Source organism: Colletotrichum truncatum, assembly GCF_014235925.2.
Source record: "Colletotrichum truncatum strain CMES1059 chromosome Unknown Contig_0001, whole genome shotgun sequence".
NCBI classification, from domain to species: Eukaryota; Fungi; Ascomycota; class Sordariomycetes; order Glomerellales; family Glomerellaceae; genus Colletotrichum; species Colletotrichum truncatum.
The window spans coordinates 5,535,633-5,554,005 of NW_027222398.1; the positions used below are offsets into that span (position 1 = coordinate 5,535,633).

An 18,373-nucleotide genomic window follows, 5' to 3' on the forward strand; every position below is an offset into this window, starting at 1 on the left:
TACGCCGCCCTCCCGCATCTCGTTGCAGGTGTGTACCGCCCTTCTTCCCCTTTGCCGCGTCTTCCCGCTCTCAATCACACATCCGTACCTTTCGCATCTCAACTTGGCATCTCGTCATCATTCTTGAAGTTTTCTGTCCCTGCTCGCCCGATTTGTTTACTCAAACGGGGGAGGGGGGACCCAGTATGGCAGTATGGATGATGTCCGCATGATGGGTTGATGACCCTACGCCAACACACCGCAAAGTATGCCCGAATACGTGATTACGGACCGCGGTCGGTTTTACGGCTTCTTCATTGACCACCTGGATGGGGAATTCCTGGTCTCGATTCGGCTTTTGGTCTGAATTGCAACTTTTTGTTGAGCTTCGGCGGGCCTGATCTATGGATTAGTCCAGGGGACTCAAGGCTCTAGCCAGGAACAACACCGACTGGGGGCAGCCATGATGGGCCACCGCTCATCGAGACTAGGAATGGTGCTCCAGCTTTTACCATCACGTTTTTTCTTACCGTACGCTATTGTCTCGAAGAAACCCAACAGAAGTGGGAACCGCCCAGTAACCCCCCTGGCCCCGCGCTTCTAGATGCCAGCCACTTGATTTGACCTTGTTCAATGAGCGGCAAGCCCACTAATAGAGATGCTTGGCTCACGTGGCGCCTAATACGACCCCAGTTTCTCAGACTGATTGCTCAAGGGGGTTTCCTCTCTATCTTTTCTGAACCACCCCCCGTCATGAACCTCTCAATGGCCTTGCTTGACTACACCAGAGCCTGTTTATTACCGCCATGGAGGTCCATCACACCCACGTGGTGCGTCTTAAGCACCGGGTTCAAGTCATAATTGGCCCTTCCTATTTTTGACTGCGAGCTCTACCGGTTTCCAACTGCAGTGATATTGACAAGGACAAGGCTTGATACTCTTCCATTCGATGAGGCCACCCAATGATCAATGCTGTCGGTCCGTCACATCCACCTTGCTTAAACATCTGGAGCTGAATACCTTGCCTGCATATGTCTTCGTGGAACCACGGAGGCACCACTTCCCATTGAGAATGGCTTTCTTAGTGCCGATTCCCACGCCCAGTGCCTGGCGAGATCTCTCCAAGATGCGGAGAAGTTGCCGGAAAGGACAAGGCCTTGCTTATTCTTTGCTCTAGTGCAATATTTTCCCTCCGCGGTACACGCGCGACCTCAACGTTCATTCGATGATTGCCCCCTCCCAATCTCCTTCCGGGCACCGTTGAAGTAGTTAGATGGTGGACTCTCACCGCAGACCCCTACGGACTGCCCAGGTGCACGAGTCGGTGTCGATCCACCAAGTCTCTACACCCTGTCAAGGTGTCTACAACAAGGCGGCATGTATAAGATGCTACAGCTGCGTCGTACTAGATGAGAGTTCCCTTTGGCTCTTCGTTCGGTGTGTGTCTGTCCTACGAGCGAGTTCTCGAACGAGTTTTGTTCCTGCTGCCCTGAGTCGTTGCTCTACTATCCGTCACCATGTTGTCCAGCTTGTCTCTTCTCTCTGTCCTGTCGGTCGCCGTCTCGGCTTCTCCTCTTCTGAGTGCTCGTGCCCCGGTGGCCGCCCTCAATGAGAGAGGTAAGCACTGCCAGAATACATGTCAACTACATCTATAAATACTAACACAATCAGCTGTGACTGTATCCGCCGCCAACTTCGACAACTTCAAGTACTACGCAGAGGTACGTGCCAGACTATGTAACGTATAACACATCATCCATCTAACACACGCTGCTCTGTAGGTGGTCCAGGCTGCAGCTTGCAACAGTGATGCTGCCGCTGGAGCAACCATTGTCTGCAGCTCCGAGGCTTGCCCTGCTGTTGAGGCAAACGGCGGAAAGATCGTTGGTACCTTCACGTAAGTGATCTATGGTAGTCAACTTGTCATCACCCAGCACTGACCTAGCTTAAGTGGACATGTGACTGGCCTGAAGGGCTTCGTTGGCACGGATCCCGCGAGGAAGAACATTGTCATCGCCATCCGAAGCTCTCACAACGTCCGCAACTGGATCACCAACATCCTCTTCGGCTTGGACGACTGTGACTTCGTCGACGACTGCAAGATTCACTCGGGCTTCTCCAACGCTTGGGACGAGGTCAAGGATTCCGTCATCAACTACGTCAAGGCTGCTAAGGCCGCCAACCCTACCTTCACCGTTATTGCGACGGGCCACTCCCTAGGCGGCGCCATCTCCACCATTGCTGCCGCCGATCTTCGCCGCCAAGGCTTCCCGACCGACGTCTACACTTACGGCAGCCCCCGTGTCGGCAACGAAGCCTTCACCAAGTTCGTTACCGACCAGCCCGGCGCCGAGTTCCGCATCACCCACCTCGATGACCCCGTCCCCCGCCTCCCCCCCATCTTCCTCGGCTACCGCCACACCAGCCCTGAGTACTGGCTATCCACTGGCAGCACCACCACCGTCAACTACACCATTGCCGACATCAAGGTCTGCGAGGGCTCCGCAAACACCAAGTGCAACGGCGGCACCTTCGGCCTCAACATCGACGCCCACAAGTACTACTTGAGCAAGACCAGTGCCTGCAACACCGACGGCTTCGAGTTCCGTGGAAGAGAGGAGGAAATCTCGGACGCTGACCTCGAAGCTCGCCTCAAGACATGGGTACAGATGGACCTCGAGTACGCCAAGTCTATTAGCAATGCTTAAAGGACCGCAAGGGGACTTTCACACCAGAGCAACATCATGACCGTGTTATGATTGGATCAAATCAAAAAAGAGAAAAAAATGAGCTAGAAAGCAAGGCAGGAAGCGGGGTTCCGGAGTTGGTTTTTTTTGGGAGCAGCAGGGAACTACAGATACCATTGGAAGACGCATGAAAGAGACTTGAAGGATCCCCCCCATGGCTGGGCATTCCATGATATACACATCTTCAATGTATATAATTGTGTAGTACATAATCCGTTAACAAGCCGGTTGCCCGGTGCTGGATCGATTACCAAAATTCCGACCCAAGTGCCTCATTTGCAAAATTTGCCTTCTTCCGGTTACTGCGAGATAACAGATGTGGTGAGAGGCCCAGGTAGCGGCTGACAAAATGCAACACGGACGTGATTACAACGTCGACGGTGTTGAATGACTCGCCATCAACCACCCCCCTTCTTACACATGTAGACGAAAGCTGACCATAATACTGGGTCATGGTACCCGATTGAGCGAAGCAGCCCTAAATTCAGGCCTTAACTAGTCATTTAAGTGTTTCGTCTGCATGTTCCGAGAGAGGCATGGCCCTTCGTTCCATATATATGAGCTGCAGCGTCCCACGCTTGGCGACTGATTGAAATGGAGTCTTACAGCCATGTTTTGTTCACCTGAAGATGTGGAACCAAAACCAACCAGTCACTCACGTTGCTACCAACAAGAGGTCAGAGAAGCTACATCCGTAATCACTGGATCCGTCTTCCGGTTGTTTCTTGAGCAATATAGACCTAGTTACCTGCTGTGAAGCTCAGTCTAAGAGGAAAAGCAAAAGTGAATACTCATACAAAGAATGGAAGTGCCAATCCATAATCGCGGGCACAATGCCGTCGAGCTATAAGGGGTATAACGGAAACCAACTCCACTGAAAGCTGGTCAAAGCCATACAATGTACCCATCCCCCCCTGAAACGCCGCCAGAAACCCATGATAGTATGATCCTACCAAAAGAACAACCACTGAGAAACCAGCCAAGTAATAATCTAAGAGCCCCGGAAAAGGAATTGCATGTCTTCCGGGCTCAGTGACTCCATGGCCTTCTCGTCAGCATTGACAGTGGAGTTAATCATATTGGTTTTCTTTTCTTGAATCAGAACCATGCGACTCTCGACAGAGTCTTCGATACAAAGGCGGGTAATGGTGCAAGGGCGTGTCTGACCGATGCGATGGCAACGATCGGCTGATTGCCACTCTGCGGCAGGATTCCACCAGCTGTAGCGATATGCTAGTTAGTTGCGTCTTCTTCTTCTTTTCAAAAGGGGATAAGAGACTCACGGGTCAACGATGAAAACTCGGGACGCCTCGGTAAGGTTCAGGGCAACACCACCTGCCTTGAGAGACACGAGGAAGCATTCAACCTCAGGTTTCGTCATGAAGTGGTTGATGGAAGCCTGGCGCTGCGCAGGGTTCATACTACCATCCAACATGACAGTGGTAATGCCAGCGCGGCGAAGGCGCCACTCAATCAGCTGTAGCATAGACGAGAACTGTGAAAAAATGATGGACTTGTGAGATGCGTTGTCAGAGCGAAGTCTGTGAAGTTCGTGGACGAGAAGTTCAATCTTGGACGAGGAGGTCCAATTCTCCATCTTGATCCGATTGATAATCGATGACTTCTTGACTTGGACCTCGTCCTGCTCAATCTCCGGTTGCTCCAAGTCAATGGCCAAGCCGATGTGGCACTGAGGGCAGTCGGGTTCTGCCGACTGCATCAGATAGCTTCGAGCGCAAGCACGGCAGAAATCATGCTTGCAGCGACTTTTTATGGCGTCCTCGGCAGGCTCGTCACAGATGCAACAGACAAGAGTATTTTGACCGCCCTCTGCATTCTTCTTCAGGATCAAATCAGGATGGTCCGCAACTTGACGCATCTGCATAATAAGACCAAAAATATTGGCATAATTATTAAGCAGCACTCCCTGAGCAACATAAGTCTCGAACTTGCGCTGACCGTTTGTCATAATGCTGTTGGCGAAGTCGTTCTCAACTTCACCGAAAAACTGTCGATTGACATAGATTTCCTTCACAGGAAGCTCCATGGAATTGGTATGATCCTTCTTCAGGCGACGGAGCATGATGCGGTCGGTCATGAGACGAAGCTTTTGGAACGCCTCGCGGCCCTTGCCGAAGTTGCCAAATTTTTGAATTGGGTTGAGAAGCTCTTGGTTGAACACAGAAACGTGTTGCATACCAGCATGTCCGCATGTGTTGCAGCGGTGCCTGTCGTTCAGGTTCCATTCCAAGCCAGCGCAGGGGCACTGTTTACACAAGTAGGACGCATATGGCTTGATTTCGAGGAAGCGAAGCAGGGAAAAGAACTCGCCAATCCGGTTTTGAAGAGGCGTACCAGTTAAGCACCATCTGTATTCGGTTTTGAGAGCGAAACATGCTTTAGCTGTCATGGTAGTTCGTACTTTGATGCTGTGAGCTTCATCAAGGATGACGCGATGGAAGTCGATCTTGTGGATAAGGCTCTCCTCCTTGTGAATGCCATCTTTACGAGTAAAGCCCTTCTCTTGCTTGCGGTACATGGACTCAAGACTGTTGTAAGACATCATAATGACATCAAATTGCTTCAACTCCTTAAGAGTCATCTGCTTCGTCTTGCTGAGTGAGCCGTGATATACGAAAGTTTTCAAAGTGCCGTCAGTGTAAGCTGCGATTTCCGATTGCCATTGCATCAACGCGACGGGGGGGACCAAGACGAGAGACGGAAGCTTCGCGGGGTAGTCTGACATGATCAATGAGACCGCCTGAATGGTCTTGCCAAGACCCATCTCGTCTCCGAGCAGGCCACCTCTATAATCAGTTTTCTCCATGGCAATCATCCATGCGACTCCCTCGAGCTGGAAGGGCTTGAGTTGACGAGAAATCTGTGCTGGCTGAGCTATTTTCTCGGGCCTAATAGGCGGCAAAGCTTTCAGCTCTTCCCACATGGTCTTGATCTCTGGGTGATGATGTTCAAGTCTGTTACGCTCAAGCTTGCCACGGCGTCGGGAGCCATGTTGATAAGCACGACGAAGGCGGGATTGTCTAGCGACAGCGTTCTGCATGTTCTCACCATCCGACTCGCTTGAATCCGCAGAGGCTGGGGTCGTAGCGGAGCCGTCAGATACATAGCTGGAAAGGCTGGACAGCCCGTCAGAATCGTCATCTGGGAGCGCTGCATGAGTGGTAGCAGAGACGGAGGTAGTAGCTCTGGATTGTCGGACAGCCTTCTTAACCGTCTTAGTCGATGATCTTCTTGGGTTCTCATCAATCTCCTCCTCAGAATCGCTATCTTGTATAGCGAAGTCTTCTATGTCATCCACTTCCATGGGTCCGGCGAGCTCATCGTCATCAGAATCGGCAATGGAACCCTTTTGTCGCTTTGCTGCCGGCTTTGGAGCTGGAGCACTGATGTTGGAAGACCGACCACGACCACGTCTGGCTCGCGCAGCGAGAGGCTCGTCATCTGTATCCGCCTCAACAATATCTTTGGCAGAAGGTTGGGCTGGGTTTGATGCTGTAAGTGATCTTAAACTACGCCGACCACGTTGCTGGTGTATTTCAGAAGGAGCCTCGATGAGAGAATCAGCCTCATCGTATTCCTCTTGTTGCAAACGAATGGCGAGGTCAACATCAGAAACGCCGGTGGTGCCCTTGCGATTTTCCTCATTTTGGAGGCGGCGGGCAACAATAGCATCAGGAGAAGTGTCAGAGTACTCTTCTTCTTCGTCATCGCTATCTCCGACATCAAAGCGCTTGCGTTTGGTTTGCGGCTTCAGTGAGTATTCACTTCGACGTAGGGCTCGCTCACGAGAGTGGTCTGCGGCAGTTGGAAGCTGGATCTCAAACAGCGGGTTTGATCGACGTGATCTGGCGGTACGTCTCAAGCCATTGCCTGTAGATACAGATGGAGCGGGTGTCGCAACGTTGCTCGTAGCTGGAGTAGAATCCTCGCTGGCTGAGGTGAAGTCGGCAGAGGCCGTAGCAGATGGAGCAGAGGAAACCGAATCATTGGCGAGTGAGGGAGCCTGACCAGGCTTTCCACGACCTTCTTTTGCTGGAGTCCGGTGCTGGTCCAACTGGATCACAGGTTGTTTAATTGCTGTTAAATTCTTGGCCGAGGCAGATCTAGTGACACGACCAGTGCGTGCAGCAGCAGCGGGAGTAGAGGCTGAGCTTGGGGAGTCTGAGAAACTTGTGTTAGTTGCTTGTATTTCGCTCATTTGCTTAAATTGACATATGTGATCTGAAATAATTGATTGTGAGTGCTCTAAGAACGAATGACAGGTACTCACTTGCTCGGGTGGAAGCCAAGCTCCCAGCAAGAGAAGGACGACCTCGACCACGACGGCCAGTCATTTTGATCGATATTGTTATGCCTTTGGTCTTGAAATTACCACCAAAATCAAGACTTCAGAAGCGAATGAATAATGAAATTTCACGACTGTTATTATTCGCGCAGAGGTGAAAGTTTGCTGCTGCGTAGACAAAAAAAAGTTGGGATGGGGGGACAAAGCTCGGCAAGTGTGTGGCAAACGATCTCAGAGGCTTATCGCCGATGTAGGTCCCCTGGTCTTGGGCTGATGAACACAATTGCCGTTCGACAGTTTGGAGTGGGGGAAAAGGGAAAAAGGAGAGAAAATGAAAACGTAGTAAGGCCGACGGCAGTTATGTTTTTGGTTACAGCGTCCTTGTGATGTGAAAAGGGGAAAGAGATGGATGTGTGATGAATGAAAATTAGATTGGTGAGTTTGGTCTTGCCACTTGCTGCTACTCCTTTTGGTTCAAGCTGAGAGGCCAATGGCAAGGGGAAAGTGGGAGGAAATCTGACACGCGTGAAGAGCCCACCACTCAAAAAACGGGCTCTTTACACGAAGTCACATGACCTCTTTGTCAAGGGAGGAAGGCACTTCCTGCAGGTGTGCCTGCCTAGAGCTTGCCTCGGAAGGGGCCTAGCTGGTCCCTTAGAGCCTGCTTTTGAGTGGGAGTGGATTGCAAACATTTTAGCACATTGAAGTGCAGCAAGCTAAAGCTACTCTACCTGGCTTCCTTTACAAAAAAAAGAAAAAAAGAAAAAGAAAAGAAAACATGACGTGACGCAACAGGCCATTTCTGTTTCTGTTCCTATTGAAAAGATGTATCCCCCTTAATGGTGATTACCGGCTCATCTAAGCCCAGTTGAAATGGTGGTGATGCTCCCAGCTGTGGAATTGTATCCCGATCTCCATGCTCCTGAATCTCCAGTGGAAGCTGGCCGATTTGGGGCGATCGATCCCGTACCCCGACGTCTCCGGTGCAGTGGCTCTGGCCCCACGCCTTCCCGTTAACTTGCTTACCCCACTTCATTTAAACCCCCTGGCAGCTGCCTAGTTTACGCATGGCCCCAGCCAGCAGTCTGGCTTGTCGCACGGCCTCCGTTCACCTTGACACTATTACAGCTCTTCTGTTCTCACAGGTTAGCGATCATATCTACAGTGTGGACAAAGGTGGGGCCAAGCTCGTCACAAAGGCACCCTGTCCAATTGAGCTTGACGCTGCTAGGGAGCGAAGAACACCCTTCAGCTGGCACTTCTTTATCGCCTCCCCATTTGCCCCCCGAAGAAATATCATGAGTTTTGGCAAAAATTTCCCTCCTCTCAAAGCTAGACCCCGTAGCAAGGGTTTTATTTCTTTTTAAGACACAGGAACGAGGAAAACTTCTCAGTCTATCTCCACACCGTCATCCTTTTCAGATTTTGCGGTCAGTCTTGTTCTTTCCACTCTTACATAGCTGTGTGGCGTGAAATCTCCCGCCAACACCTTCGCCACTCTGGCGGGATAGAGTTATCCCATTCAACATCAAGCTGCAGCACATGCTGACCTTCCAACATCAGAACTGCCCGCTGCAAGGTCTGTCAGCCAAACGCGGGCTGGGAGTGAAGCCTTCTAGGATTCCTGGTTACAGCGCTTGTCAACTTATTAAACCCTTAAGAGCAGGAAAAAGTGCGACCCCTTTTCTGATCGACAAATTCATTGAAAATGGCACGAACACAAGCATCGCGGAGAGCTCAGAGTAGATCTCAAGCAATAGCCCAGGCACCAGGTCAGGCTCAAGCCCAAGCCCAGCCTTCAGCCCAAACTCCAACACAAAGTTCAACCCAGCCTGCACAACAAACGCAGGCGCCTGATCAGGGCCAACCAGCCCAGCAGAACCAAGGCCCAGCCAATAATCGCCCGGCCCGTCACATCTCTGGACCGTGAGTAATTGATAGAAATAGATAGCTACGTGTCTGGGTACTAACTTCTTTATTAGTCAATCAGCCTTGACTGATTATTTGGCTGTGAGTTCACAAGCTAAACTCATACATTGCAAACACTAATGCACTTTTATAGTCCCATAACATATCTGCAAACCAGATCCGTCGTGATGCTGACAGGCGCCGTGCTGCTGCTGCACAGAGCCAACAAGCTCAGCAAGATGAAGATGACGAAGAAGCCGGCCCATCGACCGGGCCCAATCCTGACTCCCGCAATGAGACGGCAGCAGAGAAAGCTAAGCGCAAGAAGAAGGAGCAACAGGCCATTGCCAAGATCAAGGCCTCCAAGGCCTTCAAGAAGCGAAAGCGTGCCGCTGAGGATTCAGAAGATGAAGATGACATCGCTCGAGCTTTGCTGGAACAGATGTCTCAGCCCATGCCTGGCCAGTTTGACAACTGTGACATCTGCCAGAAGCGCTTTACAGTTACACCGTATTCTCGTCCTGGGCCTAACGGCGGCCTTCTTTGCGCCAAATGCAGCAAAGATGCTGCCGCCGACGACAAGCATGCCAATAAGAAGCCTCGCAAGGCTCCCGCAGGAGGGGGTGGACGTCGTAAGGTTCAAAGCAACATTCTAGACGGCACCTACCATACCGGCGCGAAAAGGTTGACAACACTGTGTATTGAGACGCTGGCCAAGAATGTCGACCTTGCCGATAGCTTGGGTGAGCTCCCTGACCATATTGTGGACAGAATTGCTCGGCTGTTCTCCAAACGTCGACTCCTCAACCCCCAGACTTTGGCGCTATTTCTTCAGCCCTCAACCTCCTTCATCAACATCTATGATGGCGCCAAGCTGACTACAGATGACTACATGAGCATTTTCCAGGTTGCCAGTAAGCTTAAGGAGTTTAAGTCTCGCAATGCGATCCAGTTCAAGGACTCGGTTATGGACTACCTACTGGATCGCGATACGCAGCTCAAATCCTTCTATCTCCATGGTGCCAACCTTCTCAGCGACGACATGTGGGCCAGGCTCATTAAGGAGAGGGGTACTCACCTAAACACTATTCGGGTGTATTATACAGACAGGCATTTTGGAGACGAGATATTGGCTTTGCTTCCAACCAACTGCCCTAACCTCACTCGCCTCAAAGTTTACCATAATCAAAAAGTTACCAACATCGGTATCGAAGAGATTGGTAAAATAAAGAGCCTGAAGCATTTGGGCCTCCACCTGCAACATCGGATCGATTCCAAAGTCATGTCATCCACAATTCTCAGCATCGGAGAACACCTGCAGACACTTTCCCTACCACTTTTTCTTGACGCCACCGATGAGGTCCTTGCTGCTATCAAAAATTCTTGCCGCTCTTTGAAGAAGCTTCGAATTAGGGACAGCGACAGGCTGACCGATGCTGGCTTCGTCGACCTTTTTACCGACTGGGAAAATCCGCCACTCGAGAAGATCGATTTTGAGAAGTGCCGTCATGTGGATTCCAATAAACCCCGAGAAAACCCGTCCGACATTGGTCTCTGTTCTAATGGTTTCCGTACTTTGATGAAGCACTCTGGGCGTAAACTCAAGGACTTAAATGTACACGGTTGCCGACATATCACGCGAGAGGCTCTCGAGGATGTCTTCTCGGAAGAGAATAGCTACCCGGACCTCCTTAAACTTGAGATCAGTTTTCTAGAGGAGGTCGATGACTTTGTGGTTGGTTGCGTGTTCCGCAGCTGTCCAAACATCAAGGAGGTCAACGTATTCGGTTGTATGAAGGTCAAAAATGCTCCAGTACCAAGGGGCAAAGTTTTGGTTGGCGTACCGAATGCAGTGGGCATGGTTATCGAAGGTTCTGCCGATTAACCACTGGCCATCATTTTCTTCACGAGCGATCGTATGAGTTTGCGAGATATTTTAGCAATGAAATTAGCTGAGTGAGCATTCAAATGGTAAAAGCTCTGATGCCTCTATGCTTTGACCCTATTTTCAGAGTTCTCTCTCAATATTGTTATCTCGATGGTGCTAGAGATTGAGCATTTCAAACGCGGCCCGGTCAGGTTGTGGGTGTTTTGGGATGCCTGGCTACATGATTAGATGGCGATTCCCTCAGATACTTATTAGAAGGACCTAGTTTGATCTTTACCTTGTTACATGGCAGTTGGGTATTTCCTAGAATCTGTGACTAATGAAATTCCCAGCTGCAGTATTCAGTTTGATGTTAACTCCCTTTTTTTTTCATTTTTTTTTTTCATTTTTTTTTTTTTTTTTCACTTTTTTCGTTTTTTTCTTTTTCTTTTTCAGTTTGCGATTTTACATCTCGAAATTGCTCTGGCATCAAATCCGCTCCTGAAGAGACGGTCTCGTTCATTGGTATCCCGGATTGTGGCACCGGAACGGCTGGGAACTTGAGTCCGCTGGCAAGGCCCTGACACCGCCACAGAAAATCCACTTACAATATAATGGGGCTAGCTCAGCTCAGCCTCAGCTCCCTGCGTAAGATGCACCGCCGCTGTTCCCTCCATGGGTACTCCGTACACACTGCATGTACCCATTCGTCGTATCCACACGATTCCTTGCATGCTGGCCTGAACTTCCCCTGACTATCCAACCAGGCTGAAGCAACACGGCAATACGGGCCACGACCAAACATTTGCATCGCTCGAATCCCTCTTCCCTACCGCCATGATCTTTTTTCCTTTTTGCTCTCTCTTCGAGTGAATTGGATGGATCTTGCCTGTACGCCATCGTCGCCCGAAAATATGTCTCGTCGCTGGGCACGAAAGCTGGAGCGCTGCTGCTGCACTTTCGCGACCTACATTCCCCTAACCTTCGTCTACAGCTTGACAACCTGGGCTGTTTGGGTGGATGTCACCATCCCGTCCCAGTCTTCAAAGGCCACTTGGCTCGGTAAGTTTCACTCATGACGTCGGCCCTGACGTCGTCCGCGCTCCATCGGTAACGACAGTCAGAAGAGAAACTCATGCGACATTAGGAACTGGATCGTCCTCCATAGCTATTCTACTCTACTGCCTGCTCAACTGGTCTTACACAACCGCCGTTTTCACGAACCCCGGTAGCACGACGAACGATAATGGCTACAGCACGTTACCAACCGAGGCGCCCCCGGCCGCCACCTCATTCACCGTCAAGTCCAATGGGGAAATACGATTCTGCAAGAAGTGCCAGGCAAGGAAACCGGACCGTGCCCATCACTGCTCTACATGCCGTCGCTGTGTTCTGAAGATGGATCACCATTGTCCCTGGCTGGCGACTTGCATTGGGCTCAAGAATCACAAGGCGTTCCTGTTGTTTTTGATCTACACGACAATCTTCTGCTTCTACAGCTTCTTTGTGTCAGGAAGCTGGGTATACATGGAGATAATCAACGACACCACCTTTGAGGAAACGTTGATGCCTATTAACAACGTCATTCTCAGCGTGATGTCTGGAATTATCGGTATCGTAGTTGGTGCATTCACAGGATGGCATATAATGCTTGCAAGCCGTGGCCAGACGACCATCGAATGCTTGGAAAAGACGCGCTATCTGTCACCACTTAAGAAGTCGATGCAGAATCAGTTTGTCGCCCAGCACAGCGGCGAGGGCATTCCCTTGCCCGCTTACGGTCAGCAACTCCTCGATATCCATGCGAATGCTCTGCCCGGCATCACTCGGCCCGAAGAAGGCGAGGAATACCGCGGACATCCGGGCGCGTCAAGACCGATGCACCGATCATACGAAGAAATGGAACGAGAGCGTGCGAAGAAGCGCTACGAAGAATACCTCGATGAACAGGACTCGGAAAAGCTTCCTAACGCCTTCGACCTCGGAGCGAAACGGAATCTATTGCACCTTTTTGGTCCCAAGCCCTTGTTATGGTTTGTTCCTATATGCAACACCACTGGCGACGGCTGGTCGTGGGAGCCCAGCCCTAAGTGGACTGCAGCACGCGAGCGTCTGGCCAGGGAGCGCGAGGAGCAGCGCGCTCGTGAGATCAACGCCGGCTGGGGCACTGATGAACCCCCTGCCTTTATGCAGCCTGTACCCACAAAACCCGACGGCGCCGGCCGCCACTACCTAACCTCACCACCTCCACCCACGAATGCCGCCAACGGAAGCAATGGGCGTAAGATGCCATCCAAAGCTGACCGTGTTCTGGGCCGCGACCCCAACCTTTACGCGGATGGGTTCCAGGAGTCGATGCCGATGCGCAAACTCAGTCCCCGTGGTACGGCCCTCGAGGATGAGTTGACGGACAGCGACCTTGACATGGACGACGTTGTTGCGGCGGAACACCGCGCCATGAACCTCGTCACCAACGGTGGCTGGGGTCGGAGCGGTGCCAGTGGCTTGCTGAAGAAGCACAGTCCTACATCACCGTCTTTCAGGACTTCGCCGTCCAATGATGATACCGTGGACTAAATTAAAAAGCCAGTTCTTAAAAAATCACAGGGAGCGTGCTTGAGAAAGATATAGTGGTTTGAAAGTGATATCCAAGGCATATTCTGGCCAGCAGGTTTCAACGGATCCAAGAGGGCATGGCTGCGGCGTCGTTAGAGTGTATAGGCACTTTTGTATGATTTATTTAATTGCGGGGAGAAACTCGGAACTCGAAGGACGGATCATCTGAGGTGTATATCGACATTTGTATTTCATTGGTGTTGAGGAGTGTTCGATTTTTAGATTCTTGTCCTCTTCGTGGGCACGATACTCTACTGAGAGAGGAACGATAATCGGTAGCAACTTTGCCGTTATGAATATCAAGAAATTTTTACTTACTTTAACCGGACCTGGGGTCGCTTCTTATCACTAATGCTTGGCAGGGACGCTCATTAAACGCTCACTAGCTTGCATCATAATGTCGATATTTGTAGTGAGAGCACCTTGGACCCCGAGCTCTATCTTTCGAAACCTCTAATCTATCTCTTTGAACATATCATTCAGAATCAGAGTCACTGTAGTCGCCTTCACTACCCTCGTCGTCGTCATCATCTTCTTCGTCATCATCCTCCTCGTCCAGTTCCATGTCGTCATCGTCACCCTTGAAGCCGTAGTCATCGTGGAAGTCGGCCAATGGTTTCACCTGAGTCTTGTATCCCATCTCCTTGAAGGCCTTGTCAATATTCTAGAAGTTGTTCGTCAGTATTATGTCACCCATAAGATGCTCGAAACAAAGGCGCAACATACCTCTTGAAGAATCGGGGCACAAGTGATGACAATGTTGCTTGTCTTCGGTTCAAATAGGGGCATAATGAGTTCCTTTAGCACAGCCTTGATTTGGTCGTTTGTCACATCACGAACGTCGCGCATGACCTTCTTGTGCCAATCGAGCGGCAGGCTCCGCACAACGCCGAGCATAAAGTTCTGCGCGGCGGCAGAGGCCATGGTAGATTGCTCGTCGGCAAACTGCACGACAACCTGGCTGATGGCACCCTCCTTGAGATGCCGGTCAATTGGTGTCTCGCCGTCAGCAATCTTGCGGATAGTCTCGCGTGAGGCAGCAAATGCCTTGCTGGCGTCCGGTGAGCGGTATATCTTGTACTGAATAGTACCTGCATCGAGCTCCCGTCCAAAATACGAGCCGTACGCCAGACCTTGGCCTCGGACAGAGTTCCAGAGAGGCCCCTCAGCAGATTCAAGGTAGCCAATGGCAACCATAATCGCAGGCAGACGCGGGTCTTCGAAAGAGGTAATGCCCTTGGCCGTGCTGACGCCGAAGGAGCTGTCTGCGGTGGTCATGGGAACAATTACGGCGCCAACATTGCCGGGGTTCTTGCCATCAGCAGTGAGAAGCGTGTGTGGTTTGGTGATTGGGATCAGCTCGTTAGTAGGCTTGAGGGTCTTGCTGAGAATGTCCCAGGCGGCAATCGGCTCCGGCAGACGGGAGACGTCAGCTGTCACCAGAACGCGCACGTTGTTGAAGGTGAAAAGAGACTTGCGCAGCTGCTCGAACCAGGAAAGAACCTTTTCCGGGTCGGACGCGATGAGCTTCTTCAGTCGGCGGAGATAGATAGCGCGGACAAGCGCACGTTTGGCGACCGAGTACGACTCCTTCTTCATGTGGATGGACATGTCAACCTCAGAGGCCATGGATCTGCCGTCGCGCTTCATCTCGGGAATGTCTGCCAAATGTTTTTGCACACCTGCCTTGAGGCGCTGGACATCGAAGACGCTGTCAAACATCATGGTCCGAACCCAGTTGATAACAGTGGAGTACTTTTCAGGTTCGATCTGGAACTGTATCATAATGCCATCTGGGTCACCATAGTCTCTCGTAGAACGAAGACCGTAGCTAATGGTGTCCTGTTCCAGTTCCATGACGACCTGCTCGAAACTAACTTTCTCCCCGTTACGCATGATAGGCGTGTTGAAGAAGTTGTCGTTGAAGATGGGTACCAGAGGCTTGAGCTCAAGTGGCACTTGCGAAGTACCCAAGTAAACGGTCAAATGAACGAAGTTGGTGGGCACGCTTTCGAACTGAATGAAGAGAGGATCCTCCCCTTGCTTGGAACCATCAATGATCTTCTGTGCCGGGTTGGTAGGAAGACCCAGACTTCTTGCCTTTCCAGCTCTCGCCGTGTCTGATTCAATGAAGTGAATTGATTCGGTGCCGGGCACGGGCCATTGATCTACAACTGAGGCAGGAATAGGCTCATCGTTCTTGGCTTTGGCGGCTTCGAGGCGCTCCTTGAGCTTCGCCAGACCTTCTGGGCCAAGCTCTTCCTTTCTTTTCGCCAGTCTTGCCTCCTCATCCGCCTTTTGCTTCTTTGCGAGCTCATGCGAGGGCTTACCCAGAATAGAAACGTGGGGGGCGTCTGAGATCCATTTACGCAGAAAGTCTCTCCATTGCTCATCGGTCCACTTCTCCAGGATCTCATACTCAGACAAGGACTTCAAGTCCTTAAGAGTCGAGCCATCGCGGTTACCAAAAAGGTAATCTGTAATGATGTTTGTGGAGTAGAAGCTCTCTGATTCTTCAGCTTGGAACTTAACCTGGAGACGTTCGCGGTGGATGCAAGATGTCAAGTACTCCATATCCAGAGGCTTCGACGCAACCTCTTTCAGAAGGTCGATCAGTCTCTTCTCGACAAATTCGAGTTTCTCTGTCTCCACGCCGGTGGGCTGGAACCAGATCACAGAGTTGGGCCTTGCATCCCACCAGTATGAGACCGAGCTGGCTAGTTCCTCTCTCTCGACAATGACGTTCTCAAGTATTGATACAGAGGATCCGCATAGATATGTGAGGAGAACGTTGAGCGCAGAAGTTGCCACAACATCGGTACAGTTAGGTCCGAAGAAAGCTACGGTGATCTCGCCTACTGACTCATCCTCTTCAGGAAACTCGGCTGTTGTGATTATTGACTCTTTGAGGGCTGGAGGTTGCGCTGAGTCGATCCAGGGCCTGGAGCCGATGTCAGTACACAACTTCCCAAGCATTGAGCAAGTTTTCCTTACCTCTGAAAAGGCGAGTCCAACGGTGGGAGATCATCTTTGATGCTCTCCTCGAACTCATCAAGAATTTGCAACAGATTATCATGATCCGCCTCACCAATGATGACAACGCACAGGTTGCGAGGCTGGTACATGTCCCGATGGAACTGGCGAATGCGTTCGTTTGTCAAAACACGTAGCGCATCAGTCATACCGCCGGTCTCATACCGGAAGCCCACATTTTCAGGATACAGAAGCCGACGAGCCTTAAGATCCATGATCTCGGCACTTTTGAACTGGACAGCCTGCATTTCGGAATAGACCACTCCCGCATCGTTGCCCTCGCCATCGATGTGGTGCACCTCGGTCACGCATGCCTCATCAGTCAGAATAGGCAAAATAACGTGCTCCAGATACACGGGTAGAATCTGGGAGAAGCCTTCCCAGCCGGCGCTTTCCAAAGTATAGGCTGTATGGTCTGTCGCAGTCCAGGCGTTGGTCCCTGAATAAGCTCGGGATGCTAGTTTGTCGAGAAGACCCTTGTAGCGATAGTTTTTGGAGCCCATAAAAATCAAATGTTCAAGAGTGTGAGGAGCACCGGAATCATCAAAGATCTCAGTTGCGAGGGTAAAGTAGCCATTGGTCTTCGGCCCTTTGCGATCGGCAACGATGACTTGCATACCACTTCTTTCCGAGACATACTGACTGATCTGACAAGGAGCGTAGTCTGTCTTGAAGCTTTGGATCTTGCGGAACCGCGGCTGCGGTTTGGTTGCGGGAGACATGGTGCTTGTCTTTGCTGCTAGCGGAGTGTGATGATGTCTGTCAAGTAGAATGTCAGCGTCTCCAAATAATCAACAGGGGCGATTTATGGGCTGGCAGACAGAAGACCACGAGATTGGGGGCGGGGGAACGTGTGAATGAGGAAGGTAGTCAGCGCGTCGGGAGGGGGGGACTTGAGCAAGGTCGCAGACAAGCAACCTCAAGAGGTAGCAATTTAAAAAGACAGAACGATGGATCGGAAAAACAGGTCAAAAATTGTCGACTAGCCCGATGACAGTGAAAGTAGCCCATTCTCCAAGCGATACAGGGTCATAAATATCCGTCGGTGAAGGATTTTATCTGGACAAGAATATGGGCGGGTGGGTGTGATACTTGTAAGACACCAACGAACGAGGCTTTATGATTAAAAGAATATTGTAGGAACTGAAAAGGAACTGAAGTTCATGTAATGACACAACCTCGCCACAGTACTAACGGATTATAGCGATGTTCGTAGTAGTTGTTGAACAGACATAATGCTAGCAGGGCTGCTGCAAGAGCATAAGCCACTTGACTAGCCCCTAGAGTCGGCATAATATTAGGGATCTCTCAAGATAGATACCCCGGGATAATTAATCTAACACATAGAAAAATGTAATGCTCAATGAGGCCAGACGTGGGCGGCTTCAATGAAGGCGCCATCGTGACCAAGAGTCTCAAAGGCGGGGGGATTGTGTGACGGCAAGAATAGCCAATCGGGATTTTTGAAATAAGAGAGATGCCTAAGAGGGCTGACATGATAAGACGCTTTGAAAGTGCAACAGCTTACCTTACGGAGAGACGGCAGCCCAGCCTTATTGATTGAGAGAAAGAAAACCAATGAGGCCTCCCCAAAAACACTGGCCAGCCCGTGATAGCACAAGAAGTAGCGGTTGCCTAACCGCTCTCCACTTTGTTTGTGTCAACTGTGGTAAGTATCGCCGTGCGTCGGTGTGCTGAGGGTTGGGAACCTGAAGTGGTTTCTCGAAACCTGGCAGACTTGAGGAACTTGGAAGGGTTTCGCCTGCTATGTACCACAACTTGATGCGTTGTCGCGGGGCATGGGAATGACAGAGACGTTGTCGTTGGTACAATGACAGCACCCGCCGAACTACCCCTCCAAAAGACCAGGGCAAAGAGACTGTGGAGTTCTTTTTTATTTTATTTTTTTACACAGCG

The 18,373-nt window shown here is 50.8% G+C and overlaps 5 protein-coding genes across 5 annotated transcripts; 3 read left to right on the plus strand and 2 right to left on the minus strand.

Annotated features, from left to right (window-relative positions):
• Positions 1-1,496: 1,496 nt before the first annotated feature.
• On the plus strand, positions 1,497-2,687 carry CTRU02_201550 (lipase; the record flags this gene model as incomplete). The annotated part of the gene is made up of 4 exons (XM_036729017.1): positions 1,497-1,596; positions 1,651-1,700; positions 1,761-1,876; positions 1,931-2,687. The coding sequence occupies 4 exons, from the start codon at positions 1,497-1,499 to the stop codon at positions 2,685-2,687; spliced, it is 1,023 nt and encodes a 340-aa protein (XP_036579168.1).
• Positions 2,688-3,717: 1,030 nt separating this feature from the next.
• On the minus strand, positions 3,718-7,081 carry CTRU02_201551 (DNA repair protein rad16; the record flags this gene model as incomplete). The annotated part of the gene is made up of 3 exons (XM_036729018.1): positions 3,718-3,946; positions 4,010-6,908; positions 7,018-7,081. The coding sequence occupies 3 exons, from the start codon at positions 7,079-7,081 to the stop codon at positions 3,718-3,720; spliced, it is 3,192 nt and encodes a 1,063-aa protein (XP_036579169.1).
• Positions 7,082-8,740: 1,659 nt separating this feature from the next.
• Positions 8,741-10,825, plus strand: CTRU02_201552 (DNA repair protein; the record flags this gene model as incomplete). Its single annotated transcript, XM_036729019.1, has 3 exons — positions 8,741-8,958; positions 9,015-9,042; positions 9,095-10,825. 3 exons carry the CDS (start codon positions 8,741-8,743, stop codon positions 10,823-10,825), a joined length of 1,977 nt encoding a protein of 658 aa, XP_036579170.1.
• Positions 10,826-11,685: 860 nt separating this feature from the next.
• Positions 11,686-13,384, plus strand: CTRU02_201553 (Palmitoyltransferase PFA3; the record flags this gene model as incomplete). The annotated part of the gene is made up of 2 exons (XM_036729020.1): positions 11,686-11,869; positions 11,955-13,384. 2 exons carry the CDS (start codon positions 11,686-11,688, stop codon positions 13,382-13,384), a joined length of 1,614 nt encoding a protein of 537 aa, XP_036579171.1.
• Positions 13,385-13,898: 514 nt separating this feature from the next.
• CTRU02_201554 (zinc metalloprotease) lies at positions 13,899-17,178 on the minus strand (the record flags this gene model as incomplete). The annotated part of the gene is made up of 3 exons (XM_036729021.1): positions 13,899-14,087; positions 14,150-16,364; positions 16,418-17,178. The coding sequence occupies 3 exons, from the start codon at positions 17,176-17,178 to the stop codon at positions 13,899-13,901; spliced, it is 3,165 nt and encodes a 1,054-aa protein (XP_036579172.1).
• Between the last annotated feature and the right edge of the window lie 1,195 nt (positions 17,179-18,373).